This window comes from Oratosquilla oratoria, chromosome 4, assembly GCF_046742065.1.
Source record: "Oratosquilla oratoria isolate Oo_2021 chromosome 4, ASM4674206v1, whole genome shotgun sequence".
Taxonomy (NCBI): Eukaryota; Metazoa; Arthropoda; class Malacostraca; order Stomatopoda; family Squillidae; genus Oratosquilla; species Oratosquilla oratoria.
The window spans coordinates 79282661-79306108 of record NC_134780.1 but is presented as its reverse complement, the minus strand read 5'-3'; the positions used below and the strand labels follow the sequence as shown (position 1 = coordinate 79306108).

Genomic DNA, 23448 nt, shown 5'->3' with positions numbered 1-23448 from the left:
TATTAGATATTTATGTGTGTGGAGATGTTATACAGATTGAAAACTTTTCTATTTCAATAGAAATGTTACATGTTGGATTTTTTTTTTTGTTATTTACATGTGATCACACATTGTTAATGGTCAACTTGAGTTGATGAACAGATGTCAATAGCTGATCTCACAAAATTTTCCATAACCCTTTCAACACAATTGTGTTCTTTACAGATCATTTTTCTGGCCAATGATAAATAATTTTATTTAGCTGAGGGGCAGACACAAGACAAAACGGGGTCATGATTGATTGTGATCCATTTTTCCTTGAATTATCACCTCAGATAAATAGATTTTCTTTGCATGAGGCAGAACAATAATCTATGGAGTGTGTGACTGTGTTGTAAGGTTAAAGCCAGGTTGTATTCTCAGAGCCCTTTAAATGTGGTGACCACACTCAATGTAGGTTTTTTTTTTTTTATGATAATGCCTGATGATTTTATTCATCTGGGGTCATGGTCAATCAAATAATTTTCCGTACCATGGTGCACTACTTACCTGAATTGTGTCATCTGGTATTAGCCGGAGCAAGATTTAAGAATGATATATGCAAGCATTGAAGATATGTTTCCAAAAGATGCATATGCATAGAAAAAAATCTCATTAGATTTTCTGATGTAACAACATATTTGCCAGCTGTGTTGATATAGTACAGGTAATTTAACATCTGAGAATAGCTGTGCATTTTAGCCCACTCCTTCATTTTTCCAGCATAACATACCAAATTATTTTTGTGATGTGCTGGGCAATTGTATCAATATTTTGAATACTCAAAGGGTTTTCCTCAACCAAATTAAGACAACTACCTGATAGCAGCTAACAAAGTATATAGGAGGCCACTGACCTGCAAGCTAAAAATAATCATTAAGTCTTTGCCACAAAGTCTATACCATGTATGTGATATTAAAAGGAATATATGAGAAATAATTGTCATGACTTCCTTACAAATTTAGATAGATTTAGTTACACATTGAACATGTTAGTATTATTTGTAGACTTTTGTGGCCAAAAAGATAGACACTTTTATTCAGTTGAGGGACTAAGAAACCCCATATGAAAAATGGTCCCATAATTCAAGCCCATAGTCTACCCTGCAGTTGAAGGGAATCATCTTCCTTTAACCAGAATGAAATTGATAAAGTGCCAGTATACACCAATGAAAGGGGTTACATTGTAGGTCTTTATAACACATATCAGATGAGTACCTATGATCTAGTTTCATTTGTAATCATGGTTAACTTAACTGCAATACACTGTACAGATTTTCTTTGAGCAAATACCAGACTACTTTATTTAGATTAGGAGGACAGATTCTGTAGTCTTTCTTCTTTGATAAATTATTTTGTCTGCTGTATGTCAGGGCATGTTCTGGAGTGTGTGTCATCAGGCTATTTTATATACCAAAATATAAAGAATGTTATACATATCCTAATGATATGCCTTTAGTGCTTAAAACATGTATATGTAACATGCTTATAGTATGATGTAGGATTGTTGTACCTATAATGTGCAGATATATTGTTGAATATTTATATGTATGTATTCTATGCACACAATAGGCATGGAGTTCTTGTACACACATGTTGATATATAAATGATTTTCAATTTCTTGAAGACTAGATAATTATGGTTTTGAAAATTTATAACATAGTCTTCTATCTATCAAGCATATATCAGTGAATCAGTTGCATAAAATGAGACAAAAACTGAGATCAGGTTCAAGAAAGAAGTAAATTGGATATTCTGAAATAGATTTTAGATGTTCAAAAAGTATTACAGTTTCTATAGTGACATAGTCTAATTGGGAATATAGTTATGAAAGTGTGGTCTGTAATTTCAAAAAAGTTTGGTCAAGAGAAACACAGGTTGAATTTTGTGAGCAAAATATTTTGAAACTGGAGACAACACTTGATAGAGATTGTAATGTGAAACAGGTGTGATAATGAAAAATTATGAAAAATTAAGAGTAAAAGAAAAAGAAAAAAAAAAAAGGAATGCTATTGATTTTGGTCTTTGCTGGTTTGAGACCAGTGCATGATGGTGCTATTACTCGTACATTGACCGATACCTGTTGGTGTAATTAAGGTTTGCTGATTTGTTTCGCATAAATGGCAGAGGTAAGGCCTTTACAAGTGGAACCAGGATCAATAGTATGTAAACATTCACCAAAATTATTGAAAAAGAAAAATAAGGCAGCTTTAAAGACTATTTTACATCAATTCCTAAATAACATCATAAGAAATTTACATGTAAGTTCGTAAAAAATATTATAAGTGGATATGTGCACATGTGTGTGATTCAACATGGTCTTGGATCATATGCTAGACTTGTGATCAACAGCTGTTACCCTCCTGGTTGAGAGCTCATAGCTCATATTGTCCCATTAAGGGGGACAGTAACAGCTTGTAGTATTAGTGAACTATTTTGTGTGCGTGTGTGTGTATGTGATACATAGAGAGGAGAAAGAATGGTTCAGTGGAAATAGGGCTGAGACAAGGGTGTGTTATACCCCCATGGATGTTTAACCCTTGAAGATTTATTTTATTTTTATTTTTTTTTATCATGTAGGTTCCATTAATGTCCAGATATTTTCTCTCTTGCTCTCTCTCTCTCTTTCTTTCTCTCTCTCTCTCTCTATATATACATATATATATATATATATATATATCTTTCTCTTTTTCTCTTTTTCCACAACTCTTTAAAATGATACAGTTGGAGTATAGAGGCATTGTTGAAGCGTCTCACTCGTAAGTAAACAGTGCATAGGTACTTGCAAGAGTCCAACTTAAAATTTGTACATACATATACCAAAGGCTTTTTCCCCCATACAAGGGAGGTAGCAAAAAAGAAAAAGGCATAAAAACCATTCCCACCCATTCCATCCCTAATACATTCCACTCCCCTCCACCCTCTACCCTCCCTCTTATCTTGGCACCTCCTGGATTGTGGGTCATTCCTGCATTTTGTCCACTGCCATGGGTCAGAGGCAGTGTCGCAAGACACAGCACATCCACAGCAAGGCTGTTTCATTAAATCGGTGACCCCCCTCTCCGTCCCCTCATGCAGAAAAGGAGAAGACAGGGAGAAATCCCTTTGGGCTGTATCAAATTTTTCTCACACATACTACCTCAAGCCCCATCCCCCCATCCATTCCACCTCATGCATCACAACATCATCCATATACAATCATTCTCCTTTAACCCCTGTCTTCTGTCCTCTCCCATCCTTCCTCAACAGACATTCCCCTCTTCCCCAAAGCCCCTTTCACCCCATCCATCCATCTCATCCTAGGTTGCCCCCTCATGTTCACTTCCTCCACATCTGCCATCCATATCTCTTTTACTAGTCTTTCTTCACTCATTCTTTCCATGTGTCCAAACCATCCCAATACTCTTTCATCCACCCTATCTCCCAACTCCCTTACCACCCATGTTCTCCTCCTCACCTCCTCATTTCTCACTCTATCTAGCCTAGTAACCCCCATCATCCTTCTCAGACACCTCATCTCAAACACATTCAAACTCCTTCTCTTTTTTTTTTTCTTATATTCCATGTTTCTGCCCCATACAGTGCTGTTGGCACACTCCTTCATACAATCTCCTCTTAGCCTCCATTCCCAAATGTCCATTCCTCATTACACTTTTTAATCCACCAAGGCATTTACTCGCTTCTCTCAATCTACATTCTACCTCCACCTCCACTCCACCCTTTACTGCCACATTTGCACATAAGTATCTAAAACTATCCACTTCCAGTCACTTTCCCGTAATGCTCACTTCCAGTTTGTTGCCACTTTCACCCCTTGTACATCTCACCTTACTTTTACCCACATTTATCTTCAACTTTCTTCTTTCACATACTCTCCCAAACTCTGTCACCAACTTCCTCAATCCCTCCTCTGATCCTGCTACAAGCGCAGTGTCATCTGCAAACAACAGCTGGCTCACCTCCCACTTTTCTCCATTTTCTTTAAACATCTCCAATCCCTGACCCACCACCCTTGTATTTACCTCTCGCACCACCCCATCCATGTATAAGTTGAACACCCAGGGTGACATAACACATCCCTGACGAAGTCCCACCTTTACCTCAAACCATTCACTCTCTCCATTTCTAATCCTGACACATGCTCTACTACTCTCGTAAAAACTCTTGACAGCTCCTAGAAGCTTTCCTCCTATCCTGTATATCTGCAAAACCTCCCACAGTGCCTTCCTGTCTACCCTGTCATAAGCCTTTTCCAGATCCATAAAAGCCCAAAAAACATCCTTACCTTTTCTTATAGCTTTCTCACATATCTGTCTTACCACAAAAATCTGATCTATGCAACCTCTACCTGTCCCAAATCCACACTGTTCCTCACGAATTACTCCCTCTGTTCCTCTCCTAATCCTCTCAATTAAGATCCTCCCATAAGCCTTCCCAACTAAACTTAACAAATTAATCCCTCTGAAACTACTACACTCACACTTGTCCCCTTTTCCCTTGTAAAGTGGAACTATACAGGCACTCCTCTAGTCCTCTGGCACTCTACCCTCTCTCCAGCAAACATTAAATAACCTCACCAGCCAGTCCACCATCACTGTACCTCCTTTTTTTAGACATTCTGCATGGCATCCATCCAGACCAGGTGCCTTACTCACTCTCATCATCTGCCCTCACTTCATCCTTCCTTATTTCTCCTCCATTTTCCTCACTCATAACAGTCATTTTCGTAGCACTTCCCATTTCAACTATCTTTCCCTCCCCATCCTCCTTCACATTTAGCAACTTCCTAAAATACTCTGCCCACCTTCCTCTTACTGCCTTCTCTTCCATTATTATTTCTCCATCTGCACCTTTTAGCTTTTCTTCTCTATTTGATTCACCTCCTCTTCCTCTCTTAATTTCTTTCCAAAACATCTATTTATTACTTTCAAAATTTTCTGTCATACTCTTACCCCATTTCACATCTGCTCTCCTCTTTGCCTCCTTTACCTTGTGCTTTACTTCTCTTCTCTTTTCTTTGTACCTCTCATATGACTCCCTTGTCCTATTTTGTAACCAATCTGTGAAAGCTCGCTCCTTCTCTTCTACAACCTTCTTTGTTTCCTGATCCCACCATTCACTACCCTTCCTTCTATTTCCTCCTGTCCTTCTTGTTCCACACACCATCTTTGCACACTTTGTGACTTCCTCCTTGAACCATCCCCGTTACTCCTCCACTCCTAGTTCTACTCTATCCTTCACTCCCTCCCACTCCTCTCTCAGCTTCTTCTTGTACTCCTTCTCCTTTTCCTTTTCATTTAAAGATTTAAAGTTTATGAAATCATATATTCTGTTACTGTATGTGTATGAGTGATCTATATGCCACTCAAGTACTTAAAATGCAAGAAATTGTATCACTGGATAGGAAATTGATCAAACTACCATATATGATTATACCAAAGGGCCTTCTTTTTTATGATGGGGTGGCTGAGTCAAAGTATACACCCACTGTACATCTTCACCACACCTATCCAAAACCCATTAATTTTCTTTCCCATCTTAGCACCTTAGCACCATCTTCCATCCATTGGCATGATAATGAAAGAGATCATGACCATCATTCAGAAAACCAGGAAAAAATGTACCCCTAGAAGTTACAGGAAAAAAACACAACCCCACCTTTACATCCGAGATAGCCACCTTCATAAAAAAAGAGTAGAAAAGTAAACTTAAAGTCAAACAGAAGCCCACAGAACAAAAAAAGATGTATACAGTACTACCTCTCATTAACGGACTAAAAGCGGGGTAACAGTGTCTGTTGATGTGAATAATCCGTTGATTTGGAATGGTTTTTGGGTGGCATAGTGATTGCGCGCACCGAACAACAGCACCAAAAACACAGCAAAAACACCGCAAACACAGCTAATTAATGTCCATTAATGAGAGGTAGTACTGTATATATCAATAACTAAATAAAGACATCATACAACAAACAATATAATAAGAAAACTGGGAAAAACACAGATCATGTGTAAGAAATAGTGTAGCCTCTATTTCTGTGATGTGTGTGGAAGGGAAGGGGTGGGAGATGGGGGTGAGGGAATATGTGTGAATGATATTCAGATGCAGCCCAAAGGGATTTCTCCCCCATAACTTCTCTATTTTTTGCATGAGGGGACAGAGAGGGGGTCCCTGATTAAATGAAGCAGCCTTGTTGTGGATGTGCTATGTCCTGCTGCATTGCCTCTGACCCAGGGCACTGGATGAGATACAGGGATGACCCGTCATCCAGGAGGAGCCAAGGAAAGAGGGAGGGAGGGGTGGCGAATGGAAGTGAAGTATGTGGGGATGAAATGGGTGGGAGCAGATTTATGCCTTTGACTTTGGCTACCCTCCCTGTTAGGTGAAAAAAGCCCTTGGCATATGTATGTGTAAGAAAATAGACCAGGATATGTTTCGGTGGCTTCATGGATTTTATATGTGTATTTTGACTTAGTCAACCCATCATTAACTACTTCAGTATGACTCAAATTCTTGGCAGCATTGGCTGCCATATGTAATTTGCATCACACTACTCACATTACGAAATATAAAGTCACTGCTGTATTACTTTTTCTCTTTTACTCTGAGTAATAATAAACACAGAATATATGATCAAACCAGTTCACAGAATCTGGGGGTAATTCATGTACAACTACAAAAAAGTATATATAATCAAGATGCCAACACTGATGTCTTCATTTATCTACTCACGCCTCATAATGCCTCCATCGGCATCATCATACCGAAGTGGTTAAAGAGAAAAAGTCCTTTAGTATCTACTTATTTATATGTTTTGATGGCATGAACATGTAGAGAGGATGAAGGGAGAGCAAGTGATGAAAATTACATGCAAGACAGATGTAAAAGGAGTGTAATGAAATGGTCAAGGAAGTGATTTGTTGGAAAATCTAAAAGAATAGATGGAAAGAAAGGGAATGAGTGAAGGAAAAGATGGAAAAATATATTGGACAGATGGGTAGTAAGAGATGTGTGTTTTCTATCACAGAAAAGGAGAGGAGTGACATTTGATGGAATTAGTTTCAGTTAAACAAGAAGATACGTATGAAGAAAAATGTGTTGGAAATAGAAATAAAAGCAAGGACACTTCTTTAACATAAAGGGTAATTCATTGTTATATTACTTCCACTGGACAGCACTGGTAGATATGAATGTATAAATACATAAGCACATATGTGTAAACAAACTGAAGGAATAATGTAATAAGTATCGGTAAAGTTTTTATACTGGAGTTGATCATTCTTTTATACTTACAAGTTTAAGCACATATACAGAAATAAGATAATTTCTTTCTTGTGTGAAGAATTTCGTATTTACTTTTTGATCTTTGCTTGTTCATTATCTCTCTACAGGACTCACTTACCTTCATTGTGTTAGAAAGTTTAGCTCTGGCCTTTGTCACTTTTACTACTTTGTTGCTCTAGTCTTGCCCTATTGTGGGCCTTATTTTTCTATGACCAGTTTTAAAGTCCTATTGGTGATGATGAACTAGAAGTGGATATCTTAATCTGTATGTATTAAATTTCAGATGTAAATAGTTTTGTGGAGTATAGTGAAGATTTAAATGTACATTTTCTTGTTATATACTGTGCTTTTCTGCTCTAAAAAGTACATAGCAGATTATACAGTTAGAATTATTGTTATGTTGTATTAGTTATACTGATGTGTGAAAATATAAAGTTGCAATTTTTGTTTGTATAAATGCAGTTTAGATGATTAGTTTGTCCTTGTTGTTTATGATATATATTACAATCCTTTCCAACAAATTTATTGGTATTGAATTGCTTGGACCTAATAGTCAGAATGTCAGACACCAAAAGTGGCTATTGTATTGATATGGTGTACTCTTGCTGGGCATGATAATGCAGTGTAGGAACTTGTTGAATAAAGGTTATCAAATATGGAGTTTTTTCCTCGTGGCATTCTCCTGGTGATGGGTGTCCAGTTTCTTCGATTTCTTTGTTTCTCTTGCTGTCTTCATTTTACGATATTCCTTTGTTTGATTTCTGTTTTGTCATTCAGTTTTCTTTGTAGTATACCATTCCTTTATTTTTATTATTATTATTATTATTTTTCTTTTTGTCTTTACAGTTTTTCATTATTTTATTTTTGTTGTCTTTGTTATTTTGCCTTTCTTTTATTCAGTTGTTGCAATAATTTGATTACATTATTTCCATACACCTTGCTTTATATAGAAAATGCTTAATACAAATTCATGGATATGCACACATATAGTGGTAGATGATTTATAAACCCTGCATAGATAATGCTCCTTTTTTCAAGTTTGTGGACATAAACATGAAATAATAATGATATAGTTTGTTACAACTTAAACCTCTTCGGGGATTTCAAGGTTTCACTTTCATTTTTATATCAGACACATTATTTTGTCGAGACCACTGAGTTTCCTTAACTAGGAGGTATTAAAAAAAAAAAAAAATCATATAGGATTAATTGTTTCCTAAGGTTATGGTTATTTAACAGGAAATAGGAAATGAGTTAATTAATCTAGAAACTAGAAATATGTTGGCTTTGATGTTTACAGTGTTGTAAAAGAAATATTGAATATTTTATTGATATGGCAAAAAGTATGGATGAGATGAAATAATAATTTTTGCTACGAGTTTCACTGACCAGAAACCCTTTTACCCATGATGGCTAGCAATACTCCAAATGTCAGAGAGAATCATCTCCTTGCCACCTATCTTCAAAACTTAACACACTCACCCTATCTGAGGATGTAGCCCAACAATTGGTCTCTAAACCAGGCCCAAAGACCTCTCTATCAGCTCTCACTTTCTTTCATTCACCTTTTCACATAAAGGGAGCTGACATCTGGTGACTGCTTTCCCCTCCTAATACTGCAATCCAGTAATGTAGAAACAGTCTTACACTAATAAAACAGACAGCAATCCAAAATTTCTTACCAGGGAGATCTATTAGAGGGTTCAGACTATTATTGGCCATTGTGGGGCTGTGGGTTTCCAGTCATCAAAATAGAAGGCAATTATTATTATAATTATATGCCATACAAAGATATTCATGTAAAATGTGTGCCTATTCATCTTTGCAGACATATACATTTTCTGTTGTATTTATTTCATGATTATTTTAAGTTTCTTTTATTTGATTACACATGATTTATTCTGATTTACTTTTTAGTTTTGAGCATAAGCCAACTTTACCTTATTATTTATTTTGTATTTCATTCTAATTTTATTTTTCTCTTTGTTTACTCTTATTCAGCATTGCGAAAGAGCTCCAATGCCACAGTTTCCCCACTGATAATGAGCATAATGGAAAATGTACGGGAAAAGAATTATGCCAAACGGTTATCCTGCTCAGAAGAACCCTCTCCAAGTGTGAGCAGTGTAAAAGGTGCATCAAAGTTCATCAGCCTAACCAAGAATCTCATAAAAAAGAAAACAGTAATGAATACCTTTGCTAGTGCAAGTACCTTACGTGCACCTAGTGTGCTGAATCCTGAAAACAGAGAATTTTTGGACCGACAAGGGCAGAAGTCTCCAGAAGTTCCAAGAAAAAGAGTTATTTTTGGGAAGAGCTGCTTTGACCTTGGTAAAGATGGGATGCTGATTGAACCTGGGGAGGATGGGGGAAGGAGATCAGTGAGTCCTATACCCCCTGCACCAACACCACAACCAGTGGCAGAAGATGAGGATGATGGAAGTGTGGCAGACATAACCTCACAACCAATTTTACATGCACCTCTTCGCCACAAGGACTCCACAATCTCCATGACCTCCATTGATAGTGAGGAGGAGGACATCCGTGACCAAAGAGAGAAGCTTCAACAATCCCTCAGCAAACGCAATCAGCAGGTTACTTCAACAGAGTCATTACATACTCCTGAATGTGATGGGACATCAAGTTCTGTGGATGCTGTTCGGAAGAAGCAGTTGTTAATGCAAAGACTTAGCAGCTACCACAAGAGACGCAGCACAACTAGTATGAGCAGCAGCCACAGTGGTTGGGATGTTGACAATCGTATTGCTGAGGAGGAAGACTCTGAGAATTTAGGTGGTGAAGAAGGTGTCTGTTTCACTCCAGACTCTCCGTGCCAACTTTTCACACAAGTCATTAATGAGGTGGACTGTTGTGGCTCTCATCAACACCTACATGCAATGGGAGTACTTAGTGAAGATGACAGAATGGATTGTCAAAGTGGTCACAGTCATGAGACATGCAGTTTACAGAATGACGAAAACAAATCCAAAGCAGCACATACTCAGGAGAGACAAATCAATCCAGAGAGACGAGTCTTTAGGCGGCAGGAGGGAATAGATGATTTGATATGTTGTCCTGACCATACTCATTCTCACTCAGGTTGTTGTCAGGCCTTGCATTCACAAGAAGTAAGTTCTTATTTCACAGTGAAGCTCCATAGTGGATAAATATGATAAAGAGTATAACCATATACTGTAATTCAGTGTTGTCAGTAACCTGAAATATTCACTCAAATATTTATTCACACAGATGTCTCAAGAGGGGCAAGACACAGGTTCAATGGCACATTTGACAGGAGTTGGATCTTCTTTAGTTGGAGGAGCAAGAGGGAGGGGTAGTGCTCAAGGAGGAACTTGGGCAAGAACTCGAAGTGTTTGCTGCACCTCCCTACATCCTGGTTCAGCCTCAACAGTGGCTCCAAGTGCTGGAGGGTGTGTTGGGCCCCTATGCCGAACAGGAAGTGCACATTCAGACTCTTCAGGATTCATGGAGGGTGACCATGCCGAAGGGGAGACTGGGGTATCTGGAACAGCAGAGCAGCCAATGTCCCCATTAGGTCTGCATCACCATAGTCAACATCATCACCATCATAGACACAAGGTAATTGATTCTTTATTTGTTTCTTTAATTATGTTCAAAATACAATTTACTACCATGATGGATAAAGGTTTTGGTGTTCTTTTAAAGTCTATTCCAGAACTTGGTAACACATCCATTATCAGCAGTTTGAAAATGGTCACCATAGGTTACTAATTAGATGACTTAAGCAACTGAAAAAGAACAGTTATTTAATTCTTGTTAAATTTCATAAAATTTTTAATTTCAGGCCATTTACTTTATCATTTGTAATATTCTTTTGAGTCACAGCAGAAAAAGTAATGATCAGATGTGAGGCAAATTATATGTATATTTAACATATTTATTGAAATTCAAGCCATTCTATTTTGCCATGCTGTTTCCTATGTCTTCTTATACTAATTAGTATGCTTACTGGTGTTTAAAAAATAATGTGATATATGGCAGTAAGGTTTGATGTAGATGCACTAAGATTTTCCAGTACTATAAAAGTTGAGAACACTACATGAAGTTACTGATTACCATCATGAAACTGTATAGTATCACTTCTACAAAGTTAATAATGCTTTAGATATTTAGGAATTATGTGTGGATAGATATGATAATGTCATGTTTAATTTAATTTGCTCATTATCATGATGCACATTAGATATTTCACTGTCATAGTTGTTAGGGATAGATCTTGATTTGAATAGCATTACTTCAATTTCTCACTCAAGCTAGGGTCCAACTCTTATTGAAATAAAATAATTTGATAAATGCCTCTAGACAGTGTATAAAGTACATCTCATTATTGAAGAGATTAGTAAAATATAACCCTATATCGTGAACCAGTGGGGGGGGGGGGTTAACCAGCTCCAGTTTTTAGGTCATGCTGTGGAAGAGCTGTGTCTTACTGCAATACTTTTTGCCCAAGCAGTGTGGCAAGGAACAGCACAACCTTTCATGTCTGAGGTGCTGAGCAAGGAAGAATGTGCCAAGGGTAGGAGTTGAATGGAGAATGATTGTAAATAGATGAAAGGATGACATAATTTCAAGGTCTATGTCTATTCCATAAATTATTTTGATTGAATAAGGAAGTGGCCTACCATATAATGAAGCAGTGAGGGCAAACCAACTCTGGCTGTCCGACTGCACTGTGGAATCACTTTGTCTTGCTGCACTGACTTACCCAAGCAGTGTGGTAAGGGACGGGGTTTATTCTTCATCTAAGAGGTGTTAAGATGGGAGGGATGAGTGTAAGACATGTGTAGGGTAGGTGTTTGCTTAGACCAGTGGTTCCCAAACTAGGGGGTGCCCCCCCCTAGGGAGGCGTGAGGAGGATACAAGGAGGGTGTGAATTCATCTGCTCAAAAATATTTGTTTAATTAGAATAATAAAATCATTCAAAGAACAAATATCTGCCATTACATACATGCAAAGTATAATTATAGTAGTCACTCCAACCCGTTTTCTATTAAGCTAGTTCTCCTTACACGTTTTGGACATGTCACCCGATACCAACCACAATTTGCTAATGTTCAAACTTTTTTTTTTCGCTCCCTTTGAACCAAATGTTTCGTTTTTACTTACTTAGAAAAATGTCTTTGGAATGAACTATTATTTGTTTGAGTGGCTTTCATGATTAAAATTTAATACAAACAGAAATCTGTTTTCCTGAACAATGCTAATAAATAAATGCAAGAATCATTTCACATGAACAAAAGAGGGAGTGGGGGCGTGCGGGTCTACTGGAAGCAAAAAGGGGGGCATCAGGTAAGATAGTTTGAGAACCACTGGCTTAGACAGAGCCATGCCACCTTTTATAAGGGAGAAAGAATTTTTGTTTTGAATGTATGCATGCATGCTTGCATGTGTGTGGTGTGTGTGTGTGTGTGCTTTTCCCACTTATCAGGGGGAAAGAGCTTTTGGTATATATATTGATGGCTACCACTTGCTGCTGAATGATGTAACTCAATGGGTCAGGCATGATGTTGTCTTGTTTGCACATGTGTGTGTTGTTCTCATCTTGATATCAACTGACATGTTAACTTCTTCAAGACTGATGCATTTCTTATTTTTTTGTATCTAGCTGATGTCACTCAGTTTTATATGGCATATAAGCAGACTATGAATAAAACAGTGGTCTTTAGGCTAGGAGCTGGGTTGTCCCAAGATTTATAAAATTATTTGTGAGGTGCAACCTTTGGATGAATTTAGTGGAAAGGATTCTGTCAGTCAGTTATTGCCTTGAGTTTCACTAACTAGATAACCAATAGCTCCACAAAGGGTGGCATTGGTCCTTGGAACCTCCCACAGATCTCTCTAGGAAGAAACTTTGGACTTTTCTGTGTTGTATTAGTGTGGGATTGTTTCTATATCATAAGCTGAAAGTGGTAAGGAGAGGAGAGCAGTTGCCGATTGTCAGCTCTCCATGCATAAAAAAAAAGTGTAAGAAATATAGTTCCAAGTTAAAAGAGAGATCTTTGGCCCAATCCAGAGACTGTGTGTCAAACTCCTCAGGGCTTCACCTCCTGATGGAGGTGAGAGGGTTAATAGGTTTTGAAAATGGGCATTTTTGCTGTCCATCTTGCAGGACCACAACAGTGAGTTACCCATCATTGAGAAAGAATCAAAAGAATGAGTGTGACAGGAGTGAAAGGGGCTCTTGCATACCTAACCAGTTTGCTTTGCTGATAATGGTTAATTGAATGAAATAAATGAGAATACAACCTTGATTTCACAATTGCTTTCATTATTTGGCTCATGAATACTGCATGAAAAAACATACTAAGATGTCATAAAAGAATGCATAATTTGCGCTGACATGTGATTCATCCTCTGTGCTGTACTTGCATTCCACTGATATAAGGGGAAAATTTATGTTTTATAATTCCTACTTTATATTTTCTCAAAATTGTGTGGTGCATGTGTTTGCTCACCTTTTTATGTGCATAAATTCTTAAAAGTCTTATGTACACATTGATGTTAGTTTTTATCTGTGAATGGTGCTTTTCTACCCATATTAATGCCAAGTTTTCATTGGAATTTGCATTTATGTGTAAGTATGTACTTGATTATTTAATATATTTCATATTTTTCCCAACTTTTGCACCATTATTCACTTGATCTGTTCAGTGATATGAATTCACTTATCAAACTAATATGATTTGTTACATAATGTATTTTCTAGTTTATGTAGTATTTGTTTAGTATTCTGCTTGTGCAAGTTATGTATTTATTGATGTGAAATGACTTCACATTTACTTTATAGCAGCACATCCTATATAACTGTTTTATTTTGTGCATGATTTTTTCTATGAATTAGTGTTTTGTGCATGAAGTTTTGTAAGTGTGCATGCTTTTTCAGTTATACTAGTCCTGCTTATAACACATTCAGCATCCAGTGGATTAATGCATTATTAAATTCAGTTTGTGTGCATAACGTGTTATGATACAGAGGTGGTGTAAAGTTGATATTGTAACCCTTTTGGTGTGAAAGTAGTCCCTGATTGGTTATATTAGTGTGTAAGTCATAAGGCTGATTTTGCATAGCTGGCCTTCCTTGAGAAAGCATGTTTTATAATATTAACACTCAGGTTCAGACACACCAATGTAGTTTTGTATTTTGTCCTATAAACAAAGATGTTCTCTATAGATGTTTGTACCAGCTGATGTCAAAACTTTATTTAGCTGAAAAGTAACATGTCTCAATAGATCAATACCCAGTTTTTTTCCTGAATGCTCTATTCAGCTGAATAAAATCACTTGGCATTAGATGGAACAAGAACTGATAAAGTACATCACCATATCGAAGAAGTTAATATGTCAACTATTCCTGATGGTGTTAAGTTCATAGGCCACCAAACTTACATATGAAATGGTTTTGAGTCTCATCCTTAGATTGCTAAATTTACAATGTGTATACATATGGGATTGATGTCCATGCTTTGCAACAACTATTGGTATTTTAGGAGCTTTTGGTAAGAAATAGGTGGAGGAAAAAGAAAAGAATGAAAAAGAATACATGTATATATATATATATATATATATATATATATATATATACACATACATACGATAATTTTCTGACAGTCGCATGCAGGATTCGAACCCACTGCTATCGGCCTCCCATAAGATCACTTTCACATGGCCTTAGACCACTACACCAACAGTGGTAATCCTGTGAGATGAACAAGTGTCTGTTGGTGTAGTGGTCTAAGGCTCTGTGAAGGTGATCTTACGGGAGGCCGATAGCAGTGGGTTTGAATCCTGCATGTGACTCAGAAAATTATTGGATTGATGTCGCTGTTACTAGTGAATTTCTCTCATATATATATATATATATATATATAATTTCTTCCTTATTTGTATTTACCCTGTAATGGTGTTGCGGTGGTAATTTACCTAATTATGAATGTACAGGGTATAACCTTTGTGGGGTCCTATCTCTGTGTCTAATTTTTGAAATTTGCTTAAAATTCATTTGTCCCATTTCTTTATATTCATTCCATTAATTAGTACATCAGTATAGAAAACTATTTATTAATGTCATTGGGACATAGGGCCAATGATGGGTGCTTGAAAGTGGTAATCCTCTGAGGTGAACATGAGAAAACTTTATCTCCCTGCTGCCCATCTTCAAAATATGTCAACACTCTCACCTCCATCTCAAGGTGGAGATGGAAGTGACATTTGGTTTCTAGATTGGAGCCAAGATATCTCTCCCTCTTTTACTCTCTGTCTCTATCAACTATATCAATATTTCCTCTACCTTGTCATTTAAGGGTGAAGAATGAGTTTGTGCATCCAAACTGTGGTTCTACTTTTTCATGAGCAGTTTGATATGACCAAATAAGTAGTTTATGTCAGGGTTAGCCTAGCTGCAGCTGAAGCCATTTGCCCTTTGTTCTTAATAGCCTGGGTAAATGGAAATCAGCAGTGGCTATAGGTCAGACTTATACCTAAATGTACCACTACTATACAGGAAAGGAACAACACCTGTAGGGACCTGCCCCCCACTCTCCAATTTATCATACCTAGCCTCAAGTTCATGTATGCTTCCAACTTGGTTTACTTCCTTAATTTCCAGCGATCATATTTAGATTTGAAATAACATATTTTTCTAGCTTGGGCTATATCCTCTTATAAGCTATTCCAATTATTTATACTTCTAAATGGAAAATTATATTTCTTCACATCTTTTAGACCTGCAGTCTTTCTTAATTTGATCTGATGACCTTTTAAAGCACTCTTATCCCCAAATGTGTGTGTTCACATATAAAGTGAGCAGGAAGCAAAATGCACCATATTTCTTGTAATGATGTTTAAGCCAGTAACATATGTTGAGATCATTGTTGAGAAACTGAATATTATGAGAATATATTATTATCTACCAAATGTGCTTCATAAATATTAATATTCTTGTGAGACAGTTGTCCTCGATCCCACAACCTTGTTGACCCACAAGAGGCCCTTTGGAGATGGACATGTGCCCACCCAGCTACATCAGGTTGAACAAAGCTTCCTAGAGGTTGGTGGGTGGGATAAAGCAAAGCTTCCTTGAGGAACGCACATGCAATACTCAGCTCCGTCAACATTCCATTCTTGCTAGGTCACCAGCCTAAGAACGGAACCTGTCGGCTCCAACAATAAACACCTGCACCTCGGTCAGCTACGTCAGGACAGACAACGGTTCTTTGAGGAAAGCACGTGCAGTACCAGCCATACATCCCATCCTGGTTAGATCAGTGGCCTGACAACGTATTGCATCTGGCTTCCCAAGCATCGACACTTTTCCCTTGCACCAATTAAGAGTATGGGTCATGACCTGATCCAGGTATATAAGCTGGACGGAATCGCCAAAGACGCAGATCGCCTCGGAGCATCGCGCTGCGAGCCTAGCTCGCTGCCTCTATCGTCTTCTCCCTCTCTGTCACTGGCAGACCGCCTTGGGACACGACTTGAAATGCACAGTAGTCACCTCCTTCGCCAACTCCCCTCCCCTCCCTTTCTCGCAACTAGAGTGAGCCATATTACTATTGGCGCCCAACTTCAGTTCTAAATTAAAACCTGTACATCCCCACAGTCTTTGTCTTTTAGCCAAAATCCTGATATCGGGTGCCAAATGTCAGGATTTTGGCTGGAAGCCAAACATTGAAGGGGAAAATGTTTGTTTTGTTAGAGTTGATAGTTGGGCGCCAAGGGGCTAATATGGCACCATCTATTTGTGAGAAGGGGGTTGGGGGAGACAGCGTGGGAGGTGACGGTTGTGCTCCAAGTCGTGTCCCAAGGCGGTCTGCTTCGTCCCAGATAGGACGGCACTGGAATTTGAAGGCAGGGTAGGGCTGGTCAGTAGACTGCAGGGGCAGTAGCAGGTAGATGTTAATTATTCACAGGGTAGCAAGCCTTGGGGTGCTCGGCTGCCCTCGTGGGGCCAGAGTTGTCCTTTACGTCGTGGATGACGTCGAGGTTGTTAATCTCAAGAGGCTACCCTAAGGAACTCGTACCTGGAACGCGTCTGGGATCACGTACGGTGGCATTGGTAGTGTGAATGTAACATCTCATTGAAAAAATAAACACTTGATAATGTTCGTGATAAGCAGGTGAGGCGTCAGACCACCCAGGGCGTCGTGGACCTTGACAGTCGGGTTTGTTATTCATTAGCTCTACCGGAGTCGAGGTTTAGGACCTTGTGATCTCCGCTGAACGTTTGGGTGGGTCAAGATGGGGACGCTCACAGCTCTAGTTTTCTAAATGATCTAGTGGCTGCCTACTACCCTCGCCTATCTGTGGTAGGCGAGGGTGGTAAGCAGGCTGCAGCAGCAGTCGGCGACAGTCGATCTGGTAGGCAAGTGGCGATGGTCGATAAGGCAGAGTCGGTGGCAGTCAATCTGGCAGGCAAGTTGCGGCAGTCGAGCTGGCAATCGAGCAGCAACAGCCGATCTGGCAGGTAGTCGCCAGCAATTGATCTGGCAGGCAAGTGGCGGCAGTCGAATGGCGGTAGTCGGCAGAGCTGGGGTAGCCAATATCAAGATTTTGGCTGGAAGGCAAACACAGCGGGGGTGAACAGGTTTTTATTTAGAATTGAAGTTGGGCGCCAATAATAATGTAACTCGCTCTGGTTGCGAAAAGGGGGGGGGGGCGAGGGAGGTGATGAATGGACTAAGTATTTGAAGTCGTGTCCCAAAGCGATCTGCAGTGAGGGAGGGAGGAGAAGCCGATGGAGGCAGCGAGCTAAGCTGGCAGTATAATGCTCCGAGGCAATCTGAATCTTCGGCGATTCCGTCCAGCTTATATACCCGGATCAAGTCATAGCCCGTGCTCTTAATAGGCGCGAGGGCAAAGTGTCGATGCCTGGAAAGTAGACGCAATACGTTCTCAGGCCTCTTATCTAACCAGGATGGAATGTATGGCTAGTACTGCACGTGCGTCCCTCAAAGAACCGTTGTCCATCCCGACGTAGCCGACCGAGGTGCAGGTGTTCATCGGGGGATCCAACAGGGTCCGTTCATAGGCTACTGACGGAATGTATGGCTGGTACTGCACGTGCGTTTCCTCAAAGAACCGCTTGTGCGACTCATTCGACCGGCTGGTGCGAGCGATTCCCTTGGGTCATCGTAGATTAATGGGGCTGTGTGACGTGATCAGGACTACTCCTTAACAAATATATTGGACGTTTTCTATGCAGGTGTCATAGATAATTTTACTTTTTTATAACAGGTCCTCCTAAATTTGATAGAAATGTCAAACCACAGTACGTATGGCAGGAACATTGTTGTCTTTATTCGGGGTGTTTCTAAAAGATAGACCCGATTTCAATGCTGTATATTTCTCGATAGCAACATGGCACAATTACACAAAAAATACAAATGGGTTTGATGGTTATCAAGTTTTATTAACCATTTTGTAAATGCTCTATATGCCCTCCACCTGTGGTAAGCGTTTCATTTACGGACGGTTCGTAGTTGCAGATATATAACGAATTCTAGTCGGGTACATTTTTTTTAAACATCTTGTATATTTGTTCCGACTGCCGTCAGGGAGAGCTAACACACATTTCGATTAATTCGTTCATGATTGATTTCATACTATTTTCTCTAGATATCGTTAAATTATTTCAATAGAGAGAGGACTCCACAACCCAGAATATTAATGTTAATTTTTACAGCAGACCTCCGTAGATTTGTGAAATTTGACTTTTCTTTCCTAATCGCTACATTGTCGATGGGCGGGGTGGGGTCCTGTAAACATAACGAAATCATGTGTCGTAGTCAGTATGAAATTCTTATGGGTGCCCAATTCGTCGTTATACATTTGAGTAGTACAGCAATAAAGGTGGAGAGACTTCTTATAGAACGTCCCGGGAGATACGCCGGAAGCGAGATGGAACTTTCTGACTATCTTTGAGGTCAGATTTTCGAAACTTAGCGCGGGAGATGAAAACAAGGCTGTTATTTGCGTCGAGGCGGTGAGGCACGCGTTGTCAATAATTCCAAACTTCGTGAACATTTAACTAGTGTCGCATTGGAATTATTATTTTTCTCTTATTAAATGAGTGACAACATATAACCTTTCCATTGTCGTATCACGTGGGTATTAGAGAGGACAATACTGAAGGAAAATGCACAGTGGCGGCGCCATGGGGGGGCCTAGGTGGGCTTTAGCCCCCCAAAAATGTGGCCAGCCCCCCCATTAGCCCCCCCAACTGAAATGAGCAAATTGAAAATTTAAAACACACATTGAAATAATTTTATTAAGTAGAATTTTTAATTGCCAGGGCTAAAGATTTGTCAGCCATCAGTGCTAGCCCTCCCCTTCTGAAATGAGGATAATATATGTGTATTATCATATTAATATTAGCCCCCCAAAAAATTTGCTCAGCCCCCCCTTAGCCTCCCCAACTAAAAATTCCTGGCGCCGCCGCTGAAAATGCAATATTTTGTCATACCGTAGGTTGGCGTTTGTTGAAGGTATGCGACACTCCCGCCCCACCCCCACTGGAGGGGTGTGTGGGTGGAGGGGTGGGGATGAAGCCATCCCGGCCCCCAACCACATTGCTTACCCCGTTTCCAATAAGTTATCGAATTCCGATTAATGGAATGACGACCAATGTCAAATTTACATGAGGTTTCTTTTTATTAGGCGTTATTCATTCTGGGTGATAGCCTACGCTATCTGTTCAAACAAATTAGTTCATCTTCTTGAGGAGTCAGGGTCACAGCGACCTCAATACTAGGTGATGCGTTTTCCTTTGTTCATTAAAATTTATGATGACTTTTTTCTAATAGCCATCGATCGGCAGATATTTCTTTGAATCGAGTAAGATTGTGTGGTCATAGAAATAGAACGCAGTAGATGAAGCTAAACTAAGTTATAACTTGTTAATCAAAGATTATTTGTTTTTAGTTAAAGTCATAGTCACTGAAGGCTCGTGGCAACTGTATCCCTGATGTCACTATGATATAGTTCTGCATATCGGTTGGACGGTTTGTATCGATAGCTAGTCTGCACGAGAGATCGCTAATCTGCCCCTGCCCGTGTTTTCAGGGTATTAGATACAGTAGTTATCAATTTAATTAATTCATTAAATCTGCTTCCCCTGCTCGCATTTTGTTTCTCTGTTGTGAAGTGATGTATTGTCTTAATCCACTAAAGTCCAGGACGCATTTAGTAGAATTTTGTTTTTGTTTATTTCAAACAAATTTGAAATATCCACGATGTGATCAACGTATCCAGGCGGGACCCGGGAGAATTGGTATGAAGAAATTTGTATCGATTAGGAATAACAAATGTCGAAAAATCGCCAGTATACAGAATAAAAATACATTGGCATAATATACCATAATATTAGGGTTGTATTAAGAATATTATAGTTCTGTACTTTCAGTTTCGAATATTAGGCTCTTTAAATGATTTTATAAATTTTCACTAAAGAAGTAAATATATAATGCGTCTTGATGTATACACGTTTACCTGTCTGCATGCTGACTATAGTGTTAAGGTGTATTGGTTTAGGTGTATATATGTAATTATGTACTTTGTAGATCAATAGATATGTGTGTAATTCTATGTGACTCGTACAAAGCGCATATTCGATAGCTGTGACAAGTATTTGTTTTTAACGCAAACGATCGTACTATAGTGTGCACAAATGCGTGCTCGTAATGTTTTTGCAGTGTATGCATCACTTGTTAAACATATTTCACTAAAAATCGAGTGTTTGTCCCGTTTCGTATACGTCTACTGTTAAATATACATGTCATGCTGATGCCATCGCGAACGTAAATGCTTTGTTAGTATATTCATCGTCATTACTACGTCAGTATGCCCATGGCGGTTGGAAGCAAGGTCATTAACAAGGACACCTCCCGCATTATACTCGTAACAGCAACACCCCTTGCATGAGACTGAAGAAAAACATACCTCCCTCCCTCCCTTGATCGATCGTCCCATGTTTATCTCTCCTCAACAGCATCCCTAGCTTTTGTTTTTCATACTTTCATGGATGTACAAATGAGCATAACCTAGTCCATAATGTGAATGACGTCGTTACGCACTTATATATGTGTGAAGGTCAGCACGTGTACTATTGTTTATTATCACTGTGCGAGTCACTGTCAGCATGTAAAATGTATATGTATGATGGCGTGAGCACGTGAAACTGTAGTGCTAACGTCCGACTTAGCCGGTCGTGTGTGCTGCTGTAAATTGCTAACGCGCTGTGTTGTCGACCAGGCGTGTTGGAATACCGGCATGTGGAGCTGGGAGGACAGTGTCGAGACGGTCAAACATGTGCCCCTCATCCCTACCTCCTACCGAGCCTCCCGAACGCACACCTGCAATCATCACCCGCATCCCCCTTCATCGCTCTCAGGCCCAGTGTCTGCATGTAAACATTCGACGCGCGAAGTAGGGGCGACTGCGGGTGGGGGTGGAGGAGCTGCGGGATGTAAATGTGGAGTAGGGTGCAGGGAGTACTATGGCGGACCGATAGTTCTCGAGGGTCGTCCCGGTAAGAAGGCCAAGCAAGAATGTAGTGCATGCGGCGCTGTCACGCCAACCGCCAGCACCCTCCCACCGCGGGACGACGATCAGCGGCAGCACGAGCAAGTAGGTGGTAGCAACCCCAGCTTAGCACCCTGGCATTGCTTGCCCTGCACGTCAAGGGGCCTATCCCACAGCTGCAGTTGCCTCGCCCTCCCAACATCCGCCACCAGTGTCTCGCAGCAGCAACTCCTGCCAACAGGGTCCGGTGGTGGTCCAGGGGCCGCCTTGTCCTTGGCCCGCTCCTTGTCCACCCCTACGGCAACCACTGTTTTTTCCCAGCATCACGGCCCTCCCCGCCATTGCCATATACCAGCCATGTTACAGCGGCGTGTGTCGCTGCCCGAGTCTGTCCTTACGCAGAGCAACAGCTTCGTACCCATCCAGAATATGGCGGTAAGAGACCACGATGCCGCCGTCTCGCAGGAAGACGAGTTGTCGTCGTGGGAGCGTCGAGGGGGCAAGGTGGGGGGCGAGGGCGACCACTTCGAAAGCACGCCCACCAACAACAATGAAGATACGGTAGCCAATGAAGTAATGGTCGTAGCTCCCTCCCCAGGGTCTGCAGCGGCCCCGCGGCATCCCAAACACCATCACCACCCAACCACAACCTTAGTTTGCACCCCAGTTCGCACCCGTGCGCATCGAGCGCGCGTCCAGTACCACACGCACCACGCTCATCACACCTGCCCGACTACTGTGAGTGCACATTTGCATCACATCTTCCGTTGCTGTCCCCAAGGAAAGGGTCACTAACTACACATGTGCAGTAGTGCTTCAGCTCTTACCTACAGTGCAATAATGCTAATTTCTGCTTTTGTAGAACCCGCCCTTCATTAGCTTAGTTCTTTATTAGGAGTGATGCTTTGGCCTCTCAAATTGATCCACTTAGCATTTTTGTGTCAACTTTATACTCTTTATTGACTCAATCAATCAATTGTTACTTTGTGTTTCACTAAGTGCAAAGCCCGCAGCCCTACAGTGGCTGGCAATGGTCCTTGGCCTCCCACAGATATCAGTGTGGGACTGTTTCAATTTCACCAGCTCAAAATGGTAGGGGAGGAAAGCAGTTGCTGGTTGTTAGCTCTCCATGTGCATAAAATGTTGAGAAATACAGTACAATTGAAGTTGATAGAGAGCTTGGGCCCAGTCCAAAGACCGAGGTCCAGCCCCTCAGGGCTGCAGCACCTGGTGGAAACATTCACTACTCTTGCTTGACTTTCATCCACTGTTGTAACTTTGTAGTAGATCCTCTACCTTAACCTTTACCAGTGGTTGGCAACCCTTGTAGCTAGAAGAGACTTTTTTTTAAAGTTTGATCAAACTGTTATGCTATCAGAGCCACATTACAAAGAATTATCTCGTAAAGCAAAATTACAGGACTTCAATAATAAGAAAAGAAAATATAACCTACTTGAATTTTTTTTATTATAGTCAATGTTCAGTTTACTTATACTCCCAAAACTTAGTTGAATAAAGAATAATATATATAATTTTGCCTGGATTGTTTTATAGATTTGTAGTATATGACGTCTTTGTTTTGAT

At 39.9% G+C, this 23448-nt stretch overlaps 1 protein-coding gene across 1 annotated transcript in view; it reads left to right on the top strand.

The window, feature by feature from the left end:
* The window catches only part of LOC143024941 (uncharacterized), a 208071-nt gene that overhangs the window by 170734 nt on the left and 13889 nt on the right, over positions 1-23448 (top strand). Inside the window, exons 9-11 of the mRNA XM_076184447.1 lie at positions 9304-10430; positions 10552-10902; positions 21595-21969. Of these exons, the coding sequence (XP_076040562.1) occupies positions 9304-10430; positions 10552-10902; positions 21595-21969 (1853 nt within the window). The remainder of the gene's footprint in view (positions 1-9303; positions 10431-10551; positions 10903-21594; positions 21970-23448) is intronic.